Source organism: Oenanthe melanoleuca, chromosome 2, assembly GCF_029582105.1.
Source record: "Oenanthe melanoleuca isolate GR-GAL-2019-014 chromosome 2, OMel1.0, whole genome shotgun sequence".
Classification (NCBI taxonomy): domain Eukaryota; kingdom Metazoa; phylum Chordata; class Aves; order Passeriformes; family Muscicapidae; genus Oenanthe; species Oenanthe melanoleuca.
Genome location: NC_079335.1, coordinates 113,338,148 through 113,353,155, shown reverse-complemented (window position 1 = coordinate 113,353,155; position 15,008 = coordinate 113,338,148). Strand labels below are relative to the sequence as shown.

Sequence of the window (15,008 nt, the reverse complement as noted above, 5' to 3'; positions counted from 1 at the left end):
GAGGGGAGGGGGAGTGGGCAAGAAGGGCAGGAAAAATTGAAAGAAAGTGATTCACCTAATTCCTAGGGGCAAAAGAAATATCTGATTTTAACAAGATCACCACCTTTGTTTGTAACCTCTTAAATCTGGCAAAACAAAAGAACATCCCTATCCCCTCCAAAAACCCCCACCCACACACCACCAAGGATAGGCCTTATCTATCTTATGAAAGTATACAAATGCAATGAAGTAGAGATTTTTTTAATATGTATAGAAGTATATTTTCTTAAGTTCCCATGAATTCAATAGGACATGATATAATAGTTAGCATTCCTCTTAATAAATTAGAAAGGATTTTGCAATGCAAGAATTGAGCAGAAAAAAAAATTGCTTTGCAGTCTATAAAGCCATCAGGAACAAAATAAAAGAAACAGAGCTGGATATTCAGTCATAAATGCAAGTTGACTCTCAACAGTCCATCTGCTCAAATATGCTTTACACTTCCTTGTGGATCCTCAGTGGAGCAGATTATTAAGGTCAATAAGCATACTAATGATTCAGTTGAAGTCTTTTTTCTTCTTAAAAAAAAAAAAAAAGAAAAAAAAAAGAGGAATTTACCTCCACATTCCCCATGAACAAAATGTGCACTAACTAAATAAAAACACACCAAGGAAAAAAAAATACAGACAGTGAATCTGCAAGAAGTTTAAGAAGAAAAACCTGCATTGCATTCCTGAAAGAAATCCTGCCCTTCCCCCAAGACCCCACAAACAAACACAATTCATTGTACAAATTCATAATCTTATTTACCTTTTGCTTGGGCAGCAGAGCTGTGAGAATATCCAAGAGATAGCAATGCCATTTCAATCAGCTGGTTGAAAAGCATATCCTTCCTCACCAACACAAATTCTGCATGCTCCTCCTTAGAATCGTACTCAATGGCATTTTCATAATGTTCCACTACACAGAAAACTGGAAGCATACTTCCTATTAAAAAAATTAAATTTAACATATTAAACTTGAGTTATAGTAGAGTAGGTGGGTCTATACAGAGTTATGTAAATAAAACCTGTACGAACAGGCAGAGGAGGCATCAAGAATCATCACAAATATTTGATCAACATATTCCCCGAGTCCTTTCCCCTCACCCTCCCCAAAATAGAGAAAGTTCTGCAAAACATACATCTCCCTGAAAGGCAGAAATGCAAATTTTTCTCTCTTGATCAGACACAGATTTAAAGAATTACCTTCTATAGAAATAAAAGGGTTGACTGAAGAGAAGTTGATTCTCTCTGTCCTGCCTGATTTGTTGTGAGTAGCAGGCAGCATGAGAACCTAAATACATACTGCAGATGTCTTCACTGTAAGCCATTTTAGTACCAGCCACATAATTCTGTTTGTTAACATTAAAACTTTCTTAGTCCTGCCAAAAATACTTAATTGCTTTCAACATCAACAACAAATCACCTTGTGTGTTATATATTCACTCTGAAAGAGTACACAAGGAAACAAGGCAAAAGTTAACACTAATTCGTGCTTCATTCACTGAGTGCACTTGAGCACTACTTTCACTCGCATCTTTAAGGAACAAATCATGATTTCAATGCTGCTTTAAGAAGTGTACCTGCAGTTCAGGCTTATTTTTGTTGTTCTTGTTGTTGTTCTCTCCTGCACTTTACATCCCACAACGCTATTTTGGCATGCCTGAAAGTTAATTACTAATTTCCAGTTTTGTAGCATCGTATGGCAAACCCTTCCATACACAGAGAATATTAAGCAAATAATCTTTTTGCTTTCCTTCCGTCTTTTTTTTTTTTTTTAATAAAAAAAATTTTAAAAATTCTTTTATTTTATTTTTTTCTTCCCTTTTGATGACAGAAAGAGACGTAACAAACGACCCAAGATGTTTTAGGGACAAAGTCTCTCCCAGCAGTCAGATTCCTGGACTTCAGGAAAATCCCTCCCAGCCTCCCAGATGGACATGCATGACACACTGACCCTGTGGTTTTAAGCTCCAATCCTGTTCCGCTGCCTCCAGCAGCACAGGTTAGGATCTCTTAATGACAGAAAGCAGAAGGGTTAAAAGGAGATGTACAGAACTGTCTTATGGCAGCCTGCCAGAGGGGTATCATCTTTAGCATAAATGATGACAAGGGTTATTTTAACAGGGCACCCAGGAACTCCAATTAGTCCTACAATGTTAATGCCTCTATAACCACTGCCCTCTAGACTTAAGGAAACCTCCTAACCTACTAAGGTGCACCAGACATGCTCTAGTCTGAAAGGAAACTTTACTCTTGACAATAGAGTAAGACCACATCTGCTGATTTGTGCTCTAATGTATAGTAAGAAATCATGATAAAAAAGATACCTCTTAAGCACGTATATTGAAACTACATCTGTTCACCAGAGAGCCAATCTCTGGCAAACAAACCCCTTCAGGCTTGCAAGGAAAAGCTCAAAAACTCACTCCAGTTTGCCCAATAGGCTCAGCATGAAAGACTGAAAGACAAGAGCAAAAGCTTGCCAATATTTATGTAGTGCAGGAAGGAGTTTTTTTTTTCCCTAGCTTTTTTTTTCTTTTTCTTTTTCTTTTTTTTTTTTTTTAATCTGAGTGAGACTGGCCAGGAGGGAGAGGAAGACCAAAGCAAAAGCAGTACATGCAAAGCAGTGTTTACTTCACTGTTTTTAAATAAGCTGTGGACACACACGACTCATCTGCAAAAAGGTGGTGGTTCGTTTTTTGGGTTTTTACTCCCTTCCAGGCTCTCGCAATTGATGTTTCACCTACTACCATCTGACTCAGAGTAAGGGCTCAAAATTCTTAAGTAATTTCACCAGTAATTCTTGAAGATAAAGTGCAAGCAAAGCTTCATTCTAACAAACAGTGCATATATATCCAAAATCAGCTAAAACATATTTGTTTTTCCCCTTATCAGCTCCTACAAATTAAGCTGTGATCACACACAATACACAGGTACTTTGCTGCTTACCAGCACCCTTTTTGCCAGGTACATGGTTTTCCTCAGTTGCAGCATTTTGGGAAATGTGGTACTTTAAACAACACAGGAGAGCCTCCTGGCCAAATTTTGAGGCACAGCACAGATTAACAGAGGTGGATCCCAGTAGTGTGACACAGGTATCATCTGACTACAAATCAAGCCACTAAATCTTTTAGCAAACTGTCACTAGTGTCCTTCTGTTAATGTGAAAAATGTTATACAGGAGAGCACAATCTCAGCTGGCTGATCACTCCTGCTAGTACTTGGCAAGACCTCCAAGTGCAGCAACTTCATAACCTTCTAGTATTAAAGGGGAGAGCATTGGTCAGTGCTCTCTGCTAAAAATACAGCATGATTTAAACCTGAAGGCAGTGTTAGAGCTTTTGCTGAAGGTTTACGAGTCTGTGTAAACAGCACGTCTGCCATAAGGAGCAGTGAAGTCTGTAGAATCCTTGTCTAAAACTGTCCTGGCATTAAAGTTTGCTGTGCAAATATCACATAATACCAGAGACAGCTGAAATCTCCTATTTAAGAATTTATGGAACTTATATGTTTGCAGGCGTCAGAAAGTCCTTTTTATACAGCCCCACTGCTTCACTGTACAATGTTAATGCACTCTGCTTGAAAAGCCGTAATAAATTATATTTTTAATGCTCTTACCCTGGCTTTCTTAAGATGCATACATTCTTGGCAAACAATCAATAAATAGGGTAATCATGAGCAGAGGCCAAAGAATTTGCTGAAGTGCTGTTTTTCCATTTTTAATAGATAAAGATCTAACAATACGGACTGCTGTGTCTGTTCATTTCAGGATCAATATATTCTTTGTTTTCGCCAAACCGAGGAAAAAATAAATGATTGTACGATAAATGTTATGCATCAGAAACAATGAAATTCCTCTGCCTTCTAACTTTGTGCGTTTAATAGTCTTGGTTGCATTTTGCACTTTGCTTAGCAAATACAAGAAAAATCTGGATTATGAACATAACTGATTATACTAGGAAAAGTAGAGGCTATTTCAAGATATATGCCAAATTACATGCAGCATACTTTAATTTAAATTAGCAAGCCTACAGGACACGGTCAAAAAGACTTACAAATTTTGATAAGTAAAATTTGTACATTATTGTCCATTAAAAATATTTTCAATCCAAACAAAAGCCATCCATATACAAACATCAGTGATTCTAAATGTGCCTTTTCCTTGTGTAAATGTCTAATTACAGCAAACCAGCCACTGAAAAATATGACACCCAAGTTGTTCATTGTTCAATAATGAATTGTACTTAAGAAAATAAACTGCGAAGATTGACATCATAAATGACTTTTCCAATGTGATACCTAAAGATTTACACTCTCTCCTTTAAACCAACTTGCAACTGCTATGGAAATTCTGCTGCGCTTCCAATCTTAGGACCATCATTAGGAGGAAAGGCGAGAATTGGTTTTGGGGGTTCAGTATTTACTCTTACATATTTTTGCATTTCTTCGCCCAGCGCTCAAAGAATTAATGCACCAAATTACTTACATTTCAATGTAAGAATTTGCTTTAATCAGAGCAGCTAGCCTTTACCTTAACAAAAATCAGACTCCACCCTGAAAAGCAAGATGCTCCACCCAAGAATGAACCTTACATTTCCCAAATGTGATTTATATCAGAATTGGGAATATATAGTATTTTAGAATGGAGATTTTAATCCTGAAATATAAATGAAGTAGAGTCTGCAAAAGTATGCTTCCCCCCAAAAAATTATAAATCATATTTCTCCAATGCAGAATTATCAAAAGTGTTACCTTTTCTAATATTAGTTTTCATCAGGTGTCCAGAGTGTTTTAAAGGCACTCCTTGCATTTTAGTTCCTGTACTTCCAAGTCTTCCTCTTCCTAATGGGCTCCCATTCTGTTCCAAGCGCGCAATTTTGGCTGGTGGACCCTTCGGATCGCTTACATTGTTAGACATTTCTGAATGTTCTTTCCCCTGAGTTGCCTCGTTCAAATGATCCATACTCAGTCCCGCCTCTAAAGATCACCTGCCATGATTAAAAAAAAAAATATATATATGTTGTACACGTGTGCGCATATGTATACGTACACAGCCTGCACATGTACAGAGACAGATATATATGTATCATAAGCTCATAAAGAAGAATAGATAACTATTTTAACTAGAAAGAAATGCTTTTTTTAAAAGACACAAACTTATTCTTCAAAAATTACCACATACCCCAGTTTACAGATAGATTGTATCATAATCTAGTGGAATGGTTTTCTTAAAAGCCAACCAGAGTACCTCTTAAAAAAATTTTAAAATAAAAAAATCCTTGGAGATATTCTACTAAAACCGAGAGTGTCTAAAACTCATATAAGTGATGATGATTGTCAAGGTGTGTGCTCCAAGATAGCTATTGTCACAAATCTCACAGAAAGGTTTGTTATTAATCGCGGATGTTTTAATTGTGGACAGAGACAGAAAAAGATTCTAATGAAAAATTTCTTGATCTATTTGAGTATAAAATGGAACAACAATAGAGAGATTGTTAAAACTTTAGTTGAAGGAGCAACAGATTTATTAGAGATGTAGACTATTGTCCCTTTACAATTCCTCTCCCCTTTACAAATAGAAGTTAGAAAAGAATTTGACATTTAAACTTCAGAAAGCAGTGGCGTTTCCTAACCAATATTATACAGAGTTTATCAACTTTTGCAAGGTTCAAAATATATAATTTTTCAGATATTAAGATATTAATATTTCAACATTAAGCTTCAAGTGTTAAACAGAGTAGTTTATTCAATTAAAATAAATTACTGAATAGTTTCTCACCAAACATAAAGCTGGGGAAAAATCCTCCACAATTTCTACAGTAATTTTTATGCCCTTAAGTATAAAAACCCCAAAACCTGGGTGAAGCTGACACACCTATTTGAAACCAAAAAACCAGAATTTCAACAGCAAATTAAAAAAAGGTACATATATAAGCATGCTTGTACTCCCCTTTTTATAAACTTTTGAAACTTCTGTCCATGAATAACAATTGCAGTTAAATCACTAAAAATCTCTCAAGCCTACAACATAACAGAGAGTGTTCTAAGGACTTTTGCCACTCATCAGAAATTGTTTTGCCAATTATATTAAAAAATCTTGCTGAGAGCAAAGGCATCTTTCTGGTTATGATTTCCCTAATCAATACTCTTGTGATTGTTAGGTATTTTACCTATCCTTCCCTGACAGGGAAGGGTATAACTAAACACACAATTATGTCATATATATACAAAAATAATATAAGCACTAAGGACAGGTCAACACACATTAATCTTTGAACTAGTATTTACATTAGAAATATAAATACTAATACTGGGGAAGTCATATTTAGAAAGACTGGTGTGAATCGGATAATTGCTACTTTCTTTCAGTTGTCTAGTAATTCAATATATTTTCTGCACACTTCATAGTGAAGTTATTAGAGCCTAAATATCTTGGAATCTTTATACATATACACTTCTATGTCACTAGTATACATGCCAATGATAATTTTGTAGAATATTTCTTTTCTAGTTTGAACATCACACTGTTTTTCCCGATACGGTGAAGACAGAGGCAATGTATTAATTCGAACCTTTACAAGCAACCTCAAGAATGCAACCAAATAGATGAAGTTCAGACAATCGTTATTTTTTCGCTATGCTATTAGGTGACAGGCTAAGATTCACCATTCATCTTTATCACATCTGTTTTAGGTCATGCGTCTCATTAGCAGTAAACATGCCTATTTTAGCCACTTTTCAAAAATAATTTTTTAAACTGTACTAAATGTAACCTAAGCAAAGAATTACAGACTGGAACTGTTAACATCTTCCGATGTTTCTAGCAATGCTAATATACCATAGGGCTGCTATTCTGGGACTGGTCTATCTCAAGAAAAAGAGGATTAACCAAAAAATAAAAAGAAAAAAAAGGGGGGTGTGGGGGGGGAAGAGTAAAAGAAAACACACACAAAAGCTTCGAACAAGAAATTTCTCATCACTTTTGGCAACTTCGGAAGTACTCTAAGGCACGAAGGCTCTTTGCTACAAAAAGTATCTAGTCATCATGAGTCAGAATCGCACTACATCATGTACAGTGAATAAAAGTGATAGATCGGCACTTAGTTAATACACTGACTGCAACCAAAACACCAAATGGGTCATTTTCGCTTGGCCTGAGAATACCCACCCATCGGCATCCTTTCACCGCTTAGTCATCTTGTAAAAAGCTTTATGTTACAAAGCAAAATTACATGCACATAAAACACCTAATTTACTCATTTAAACTCCATGCCCAAGGCTAAAGTTCACTGAAACCTCAGTTTGGAATAGTGATGAGCAACAACCAGCACGGCCTGCCCAGGGAGAGGGTGGCAGGAAAGACCTATCATCTCCGCCGGTTCCAGGCCAAGAGTTTCCCCGGGTTTCGCATTTAGGCATCTTTCACAACTACAAGTTTTCATCACAGATCAGTGAGAGAAGAGCACGATTTCAAGGCACAGTTTCCCGGAGCCAGCGTACACGTACAGGCACACCGCGCAATTTCTGAATGAGAGCCGGTGCCGTATCTCCTTTTGTCGCGATGTAACGCTGCCGGTATTATATTATTTCTTTCTCTCCTCCTGAATCAGCCCCCTCCCCATGCCTTTCCCCTCCTCTTCCCTCCCTCCCCCATAAAAACCCATAATCACATTTGAGAGAGGCTCCGCACTTATCCGTTCCATATGGCTCTCACAATCCAGGCCAAGCTTTCCCTGTGACCTTTTAAAGAGACAAAGAAGCAAAGTACTTATCTAGAAACAGAAACACTGCAGTTTTCTGAGTGAAATTAGCAAAACCGACCCGAAACTCACCACTTCAAAACTTGACAGCATATAAATAACAAAAACAAAGGAGGTTTCCTTTGCAGCCCGAGCTCTTGAAGAGGAAGAAGTTCAAGACTGATGTTTTTAGGTCCCCCCCTTTCTGACGGGGGGCGGGAGGGGGGGGGGCAGCAGACCTGAGGACTACTTCCCCTAATATTCTCTTATTTTTTTTCTTTTTTTTTTCTTGTTGCTATTTTCCTCTAGGCGGGGAGGGGCAAAAACAGATAGCGAGAAACAGAGTAGCCATGAGCAAAAATGGCAATGGACAAAAAAATAGAGATTAAATATCTTTTGAGAGAGCCAGTTTTCGAGGTTTAGCAACGGAAGACAGAGCTGCAGATCAAATTGATCAGACAAGTGTAACGCTCGAAACGAGGAATTAATAATAATAATAATTTAAAAATAAGCAGCAGGTTTAAATTAAGGTGGAGGGTGATTTAAGTCTAGCTATCCTTTCAAAAATAAAACAAATGCATAAAGGATCAAGTGAGAAAAGGGGTTATTTGAAAAAAAAAAAAAAAAAAAGCAAAGCAAAAAAAAAAAAAAAGCAGCTTTTCTATCCAGTGTGAAGAGCAGAAAGTCTACTTCTAGGTTGTCACTTACACTATTATTCTCCAATAGGCACCCAGAGGAGCAGCACACACAGAAGGAGCCCGCTCCCCTCCCCCTCCGCAAAAATATACACCGTAACAGCCCCCAAACTTTCTGCGGAAACCTCAGCCCCAGAGATCGCTACTGGAGATAAAAAAAAAAAAAAAAAAAAAGTGGAGAGAAAATTGCAGGAAAAGGCACTAAAATGCCACTTTTAATCTCGCCTTTGCGGTCCGGGGAGGGAAAGAAGAAAAAAAAAAAAAGAGAAAAAAAAAAAGGCAGAGAGGACCTGTCTCCTCTCATTTACCGGGGGCTGTTGTGCGAGTGACGGGGGGAGAGAGGGAGCGAGAGAGGAGGGGAGAGAGAAAAAGAACAGAGGGGAGGAAGGAAACACACAACAAGGCACACCACCACCACTACAAAAAAGTGACGAGGTTTCACTCCCTCCGAGACCAACACCGGGAAAAATTATAATTTTTAAAAAACCCGATCCTATCAGGAAAAAAAAAAGAAAAAAAAAAGGAAAAAAAGAAAACCAACAACAAAAAACTGGTTCTGCTTCTGAAAAGAAAAAAAAAAAAATCTGGGAACTCCGAGAAGAGTTACTCGCAAGAAGGGGTAAAAAATATAAAACACAAAGGTTGCAAAAAGCCAACAACAACAAAAACCAAGCCAGCAAAAAAAAAAAAACAAACCACCCAGTAACAATTGAAAAAGAATAATAATGGTAGGCTTTGTATTTTGTCTCTTTTTTTTCTTTTTTTTTTTAATTCTCGTTTCCCCTGGCTGGCTGGGTATGGTTGTTATTTAGGCCGGTTTGGTGGTTGTTGCTGGATGTTACATGGATATGTGTGTGTGTATGTGTGTGTGTGTGTCCCCGGACGGAGCTGCCTCGCTCTGCTCTGCTCCCCCCCCCTCCTCTCTCTCTCCCTCTCTGTTTCTGTCCCCATTAAATTATTAGTTGACTCATCACTACTCCTCCTCCTCCTGCTGCTGCCGCCGCCGTCCCCAGCTCACAGCCTCCTCTCCTCCTCTCCGCTACCGCTCGCTGCCGCTGCTGCCGCTGCTTCTTCTTCCTCCTCCTCATTTTAATACAAAATAACACCGAGGCCACCGGCTTTTTTTTTTTTTTTTTTTTTTTTTTTTTTTTTTTTTTTTTTTTTCCCACAGCCAGAGACGGGAGGAGGACGCAGCCTCCCTGCTGCTGCCCGGAGCCCTTCCCCAGCGGCCCCGGATCATCCGACGCGTCCTGGGAGAGAGAGAGAAAGTGGCAGAGGAGGAGGAGGATGAGGAGGCGGAGGTGGTGGTGAAGGAGAGAGGCGTGGGGGAGGGGAGGCCGGGCAAGGGGGAGGGGGGTCGGCAGGAGAGCGGTGGCAGCGGGGGACCGCAGCGAGGAGCGGGGAGGGGGCGCCGGGCCGGGCCGCGCTGGGCCGGGCCGGGCCGGGCCGGGGGGGCGGCCGCCGGCGGCGGTAGGTGAGCGGGGGGGCCGGGGGAAGAGGGCGTGCGGCTTCCGGGCGCGCACGAATTTGCAGCTCGCTGGGTGCGGGTGAGGCGGCCCTGCCTGCGCCGCGCACAATGCCCGCTCCGCGCCGCGCCCCCCCGGCAGATGGGGCCTGCGGCGGAGGGGGCGAGCCGGGGGGCACGGGCACGGGGGCACGGCAGCACCGGCAGCGGCAGCGGGAGGAGGAAGAGGGGCGGGGGTGAAGGCTGAACAATATCCTGCCGGCGCTGGCGGGCGCGCCGCGCTGGCGCAGCCCCCGCCCCTCGGCGCGGAGCCTGCGCGGGCCGCGGCGGGCAGGTGCACGGCGGCCGCCCCGGCCCCGCAGGTGGGGCCGCGCCGCGGGGGCCGCCCCGGGGAGCCAGCGGCCCACGTGGGGAAAAGAAGTTTCTCCTTCCCTCCCTCCCCTTGCCGTCGGTGCCGACGGGGGCGAAAGAAAAGCAGCGGCCGCGGTTCTGAAAGGCTGAGTGAAAGCCGCCCCGTTCCGCGGAGGGCACCGTGCACCGCGGCTCCGGGGGCTCCGGTGGGCGCCGCGACCAGGCAGAGCAAGCTGCAGCACACCGAGACATCGCTCCGGGCTCGGGACGGCGGCGTGCCACATCCCCCCGCCACAAAACTGCCCCTGCGTCGAGTCCGCGGCGCGGGACCGAAAGCGACCCCTGAAAGGTGAAAGCTAAAAGGTGGTAAAGTATTGACAAAATAAGTAACTGCGAGACAGACATGGCTTTTTCCCGTCATGCACTTGGAAGAAAGTAACCCAACTAGCCAAACTTGAAAGCAACAAGTTTGTACAAGCTGCGAGATAAGAGAAAAATTAAACTTCTTTATTGATAAAATGCGTAGTGTTGGAATAGACTACGTCTAAAGGGAAAGTTGCATCATCGACCAAAGAAAACGTGAATTACTGCACAGACAGGTATATAACCAAAATGTCTAGGGCAGTAACTTTAAAACAACCGACAAAACAACAACAAAAACAATACAAACATGAGCAGCAAAAGTAGGTGAGTGAGAAGGCTAATACCAGTCCTGTAATACACAAAATAGTATGGCCTCTGAAAACAGAAAGGGCAAATCATTAAATCTATAAAGAGAGAATTTTGCACTATGCAGATATTACTTATTATGAAATAAGAGGAATACATCAAGACAAGGTAAAGAATCACATTGATGTTTACTAAAATAAGCACAAACAGTATAAAGGACATGCAGGAAAAAGAAAATGGTAATAGGGTGAAATGCATGAAATATTTATCATATTCTGCAGTGCATAAAATAGATTATAATCTCAGAAGCAAAGAAATGCAAGGCTGGAAAATGAATACACTGTTACATAATACTATTATTCAAAGCAGAGCAAGTGGAGGTGGCATATGTATGAAACATGAAAAGTTGTACCTATGTTGTGTATCTTGAAAAGGTTTACTAAGATCATTACTGAGACTGCTGAAAAGGAAAAATAAAAACCAAAACCCCAAAACCAAAGAAACATGTTTCACAAAGAAAAACAAGGGAAAATGTAGATGATATCTTCCATTATAGATGATCAAGGGGTAACTGTCTAGCGGGTTGTTTGTTTAGAAACCAATCCTTTTTCAACAAGATACAGTATCAATCAGTCCCTCTTAAAAAATTATATATGTGTATATAAATATATATATTTCCCAATACATTTGAATACTTGGAGGAAAACTGTGTTAACTAGTTGAATTCAAACTTTGTGGGCACAATGGAAAATATCAATGTCTTATTTTTTCAACACTTTCAGAAAAGCCTGATAAGGTAAACTTCAGCAGTAAGCAAAACTGGCCACTAAAGAAGAAAATCATGAAGGACATGAGAATTTCAGCTGGCAGTATGCTGCCTGCAGCATGATGGAGGTAAAGGACATTGAAGATAATTTAAGAGATGCAGAGCTGATTAGAATAGAGCAAATATGATCTGGAACAAGATTTGAGACTAAAATACCACCTTATAAAAATGATTACTAGATATGACAATAACAAAAACAAGTAACACCAAAAGATTAAAATCTTCTAAAATAACTTTTGCTTTGGTGTTCACAAATCATTCTGTTCATGGTAAAAAAAACAAAAACCAAAAAACAAAGCAACAAAATGTTTGGATTAAAACAAAGTGATTAATCTAAAAAGCAGAGATGGTGAATTAAAGGAGCAGGGAGATAACAATCTGATAATACAGGAGCACAGAAGGCCTAATAATGATATTATTACGCACACTAACCAAACACTGACAAACAAATATTCTGTTAATTATATAATCATGCATATGCTTCCTATGCTTCAGATAAATGATTATGGAAAAGAACTCTCTTCTTGAAATTGCATATATGCACTAAACCTTATAAACTCCCCACCACATGGATTAATCTAATTCCCATACACCACTTATGCCTGGTAAAGTATTTACTACAGACTTGGAAAGCTGAGCGTGAAACCCTTGCTTTGACTAGAAAGCACGAATTACTGAAGGCTGCTGCGTCTTGACAGATAGACAACAATCAGATATCTCTTATCAATACCAAACTACTTGGAAATAATTCAAGATACAGATATCTGATTTTCATTTGACCTATTCCAATTTGCACTTCACTGTGTCAACTTTGATATTAAAATGTTCAGCTAGAATAAAGATATTTATAATAAAAACATATATATAAAGAACAGAAGATGAATAGATATTGTCATGGATACATATGCAGGCAATCATTTACACATGCAGCAATAGTAACATCACATTTTTCATAGCTTCTAGTCAACATACAGCAGGCAAATATATGCTTAATAAAGGTTATTAATCCTTAATAAAGTTGTTGCACTGTTTTTATTATATATAAATGCATTTTGCTCTATCTTATGTTGAAATAAGACAAATATTTAAAAAGTTGGGCTGTGTATTTTCAACCCCATGGTGAATTAACTCTCGAGCAGCAGTCTCAGTAGCAGCAAAGCAAAACAAATTCTCTAGTGTGGCATGCTGCCTCAGTGCCTCCTAAGGTCTCTATTCCAATATTTTCTTGTTCAAAATAAATTAGGAAATATGGGCCCAAATCTTGAGGCTTGGCTCTTGTGCAATGCAAACAGAAATGACCTGGCAACAGAGCAAAACCAGCATGGCTGTGCATTCTCTTTTATCAGATTTCTTTGGGGAGATCAGGCTGATTGGCTTTTACACACATGTACTTCTGACAATGCTGCAGCCCTTTGGGCAGCCCATAAGCACCATCCCATGCTGGAGATGATGCAGAGCTGTGCAGCAGCCGTGGGACTGCTGGGCAGTTCTCTTCAGTGGGGATTTGAACGCATTTCTCCCACTGCGAGGTTTGATGGGTGCACATCTATGGGTAGTGGTAACTGCTGGACAGCAAGGCAGTGGCAGTACCACTCTGTGCCTTTCTGAAGGCAAACATCCGTGGCTGGAAGGTGGGTGACGCCCCGAGGGCTTGTGCCTCCTTGCCATGTGGGTTACACAGAAGTGTGGGTGTAGGGGAAGGATGCACCCCACAGTCCTTTCCCACGTCTGCCTGTAAAACCTCAGCACATCACCGCTGTTGTGACAACGCAGACCCATGGCACTACGAGTTTTACACCTCGGACTGAAGTTGTTTTTCAGCCTCCTCAGACTAATTTCCCCTTTGCTTTGCCCTGAACAACAGTAGTTTTCTGACACCGCTCAAATGCTTCAACCAACCTGACTGCGGCAATCGCAATTTACATACGACCCAAGAATCCAATGTACACCAATGTGAATCACAGCATTCTGCGACATCCCCCACGCTGAACTCAAAAGTTACATACCAACCTAGATTTTTTTGACTGCAACCTGCCCCAGCCTGGATAGGATGCCTGTCAAAAAGCAAAAGTGCTATGAAATGAAATTCATAGCACTGAAAGGCATCGCACACAAGCTGTCGTCCCCTCTCACATTTTGCATGAGCAATTTCTGCTCGTTTGTGTTCTCTCACACACCATGTCCTGAAACAGTTACGTAAAATGAATATTTAACTTACGATAGTCAGCTGTATTGAACTGCACTTAATTGGATATTAAGTGAAGTAAATTATCCTTACCATATTCGTTAGAGGTGAAAAACCTACATATATGGCTACATGTAGTGCATTCATTAGTTTACAGACCCCAAGGCCCCTGGGAAGTATCAGATATCTACACAGTGTCCCATGGTGCAGCATTTTTTAGCTGGATGTCTCAGCTAGCTTGCAGATATGTAAAATCATATACAAACAGACATTTCCCTATTGATTGCCTCTGTGACGAGGCTCGTTTACTCCTGCAAATATTATCTGCAATGTACTTCAATCACGGAATCTTTTTTTAAAATGGAGTTGAGTAAGAATATGCAAAATGTGATTTTGGATAAAACAAGTTGCTTTTAGTCAAACTACTGCACCATTTTGTGTAAGTCATTTCATAGCTGTATGTCTATTTTGACTAAGATGCTTGTGCAACTGAAGGAAATACATACTTCTGCAGATGTGGCCCCTACAGTTATTTCAGTTCACCCCTTGGTGAGTCATGGAGAGGCAAAATGCTGGAAGAAAATTATGGAGTAAAATCCAACAAATCTGCTTGGCCTGACATAGGGGAGGGTGAACAAGAGCACTAATGAGAATAGTGAGTCTTTCACCCCTGGTTGCCACAAGAAATCTTAGCTGCTTAAAATTGTAATAGAGAGTTGCCCACTTTCCATAAAAGATCACAGCAATCAATATTAATGGTTAATCACATAAATCTTACTCTGTAGTTGCACAGTCTATTGCCTGCTATGTGGACAAACTGAGTTCACCTTTTGCTATCTATAGTAGGACATCAATTCCCACAAACACTATCTATATGTTATTTAATATCAGCCAGTACGTTTTATGACTGTGGACTTCAGAACCATTTCAAATAAAAAGCTACAACTTTTAAAAAAAGCATATTGAAGACCATATTATCTTCCAACCTTAACACTAGACTAGGACCTTGATGAGTCATGCTTGTAATTTCCATGTGGCAACTACAGCCAACTACT

General features: G+C 40.3%; 1 protein-coding gene across 5 annotated transcripts in view; it reads right to left on the bottom strand.

Moving 5' to 3' along the window:
* The window catches only part of SATB1 (SATB homeobox 1), a 92,128-nt gene that overhangs the window by 65,192 nt on the left and 11,928 nt on the right, over positions 1–15,008 (bottom strand). For 2 of the 5 annotated variants that reach the window (XM_056484445.1, XM_056484448.1), the window contains exons 1-4: positions 7,856–9,900; positions 7,694–7,763; positions 4,776–5,011; positions 790–966 (exon numbers count right to left, since the gene is read on the bottom strand). In XM_056484445.1, coding sequence (XP_056340420.1) covers positions 790–966; positions 4,776–4,986 — 388 coding nt within the window. In that variant the 5' untranslated portion in view covers positions 4,987–5,011; positions 7,694–7,763; positions 7,856–9,900. Of the gene's footprint in view, positions 1–789; positions 967–4,775; positions 5,012–7,693; positions 7,764–7,855; positions 9,901–15,008 lie in introns of those variants that run through there. The other 3 variants (XM_056484447.1, XM_056484443.1, XM_056484444.1) reach the window with 2 other exon arrangements.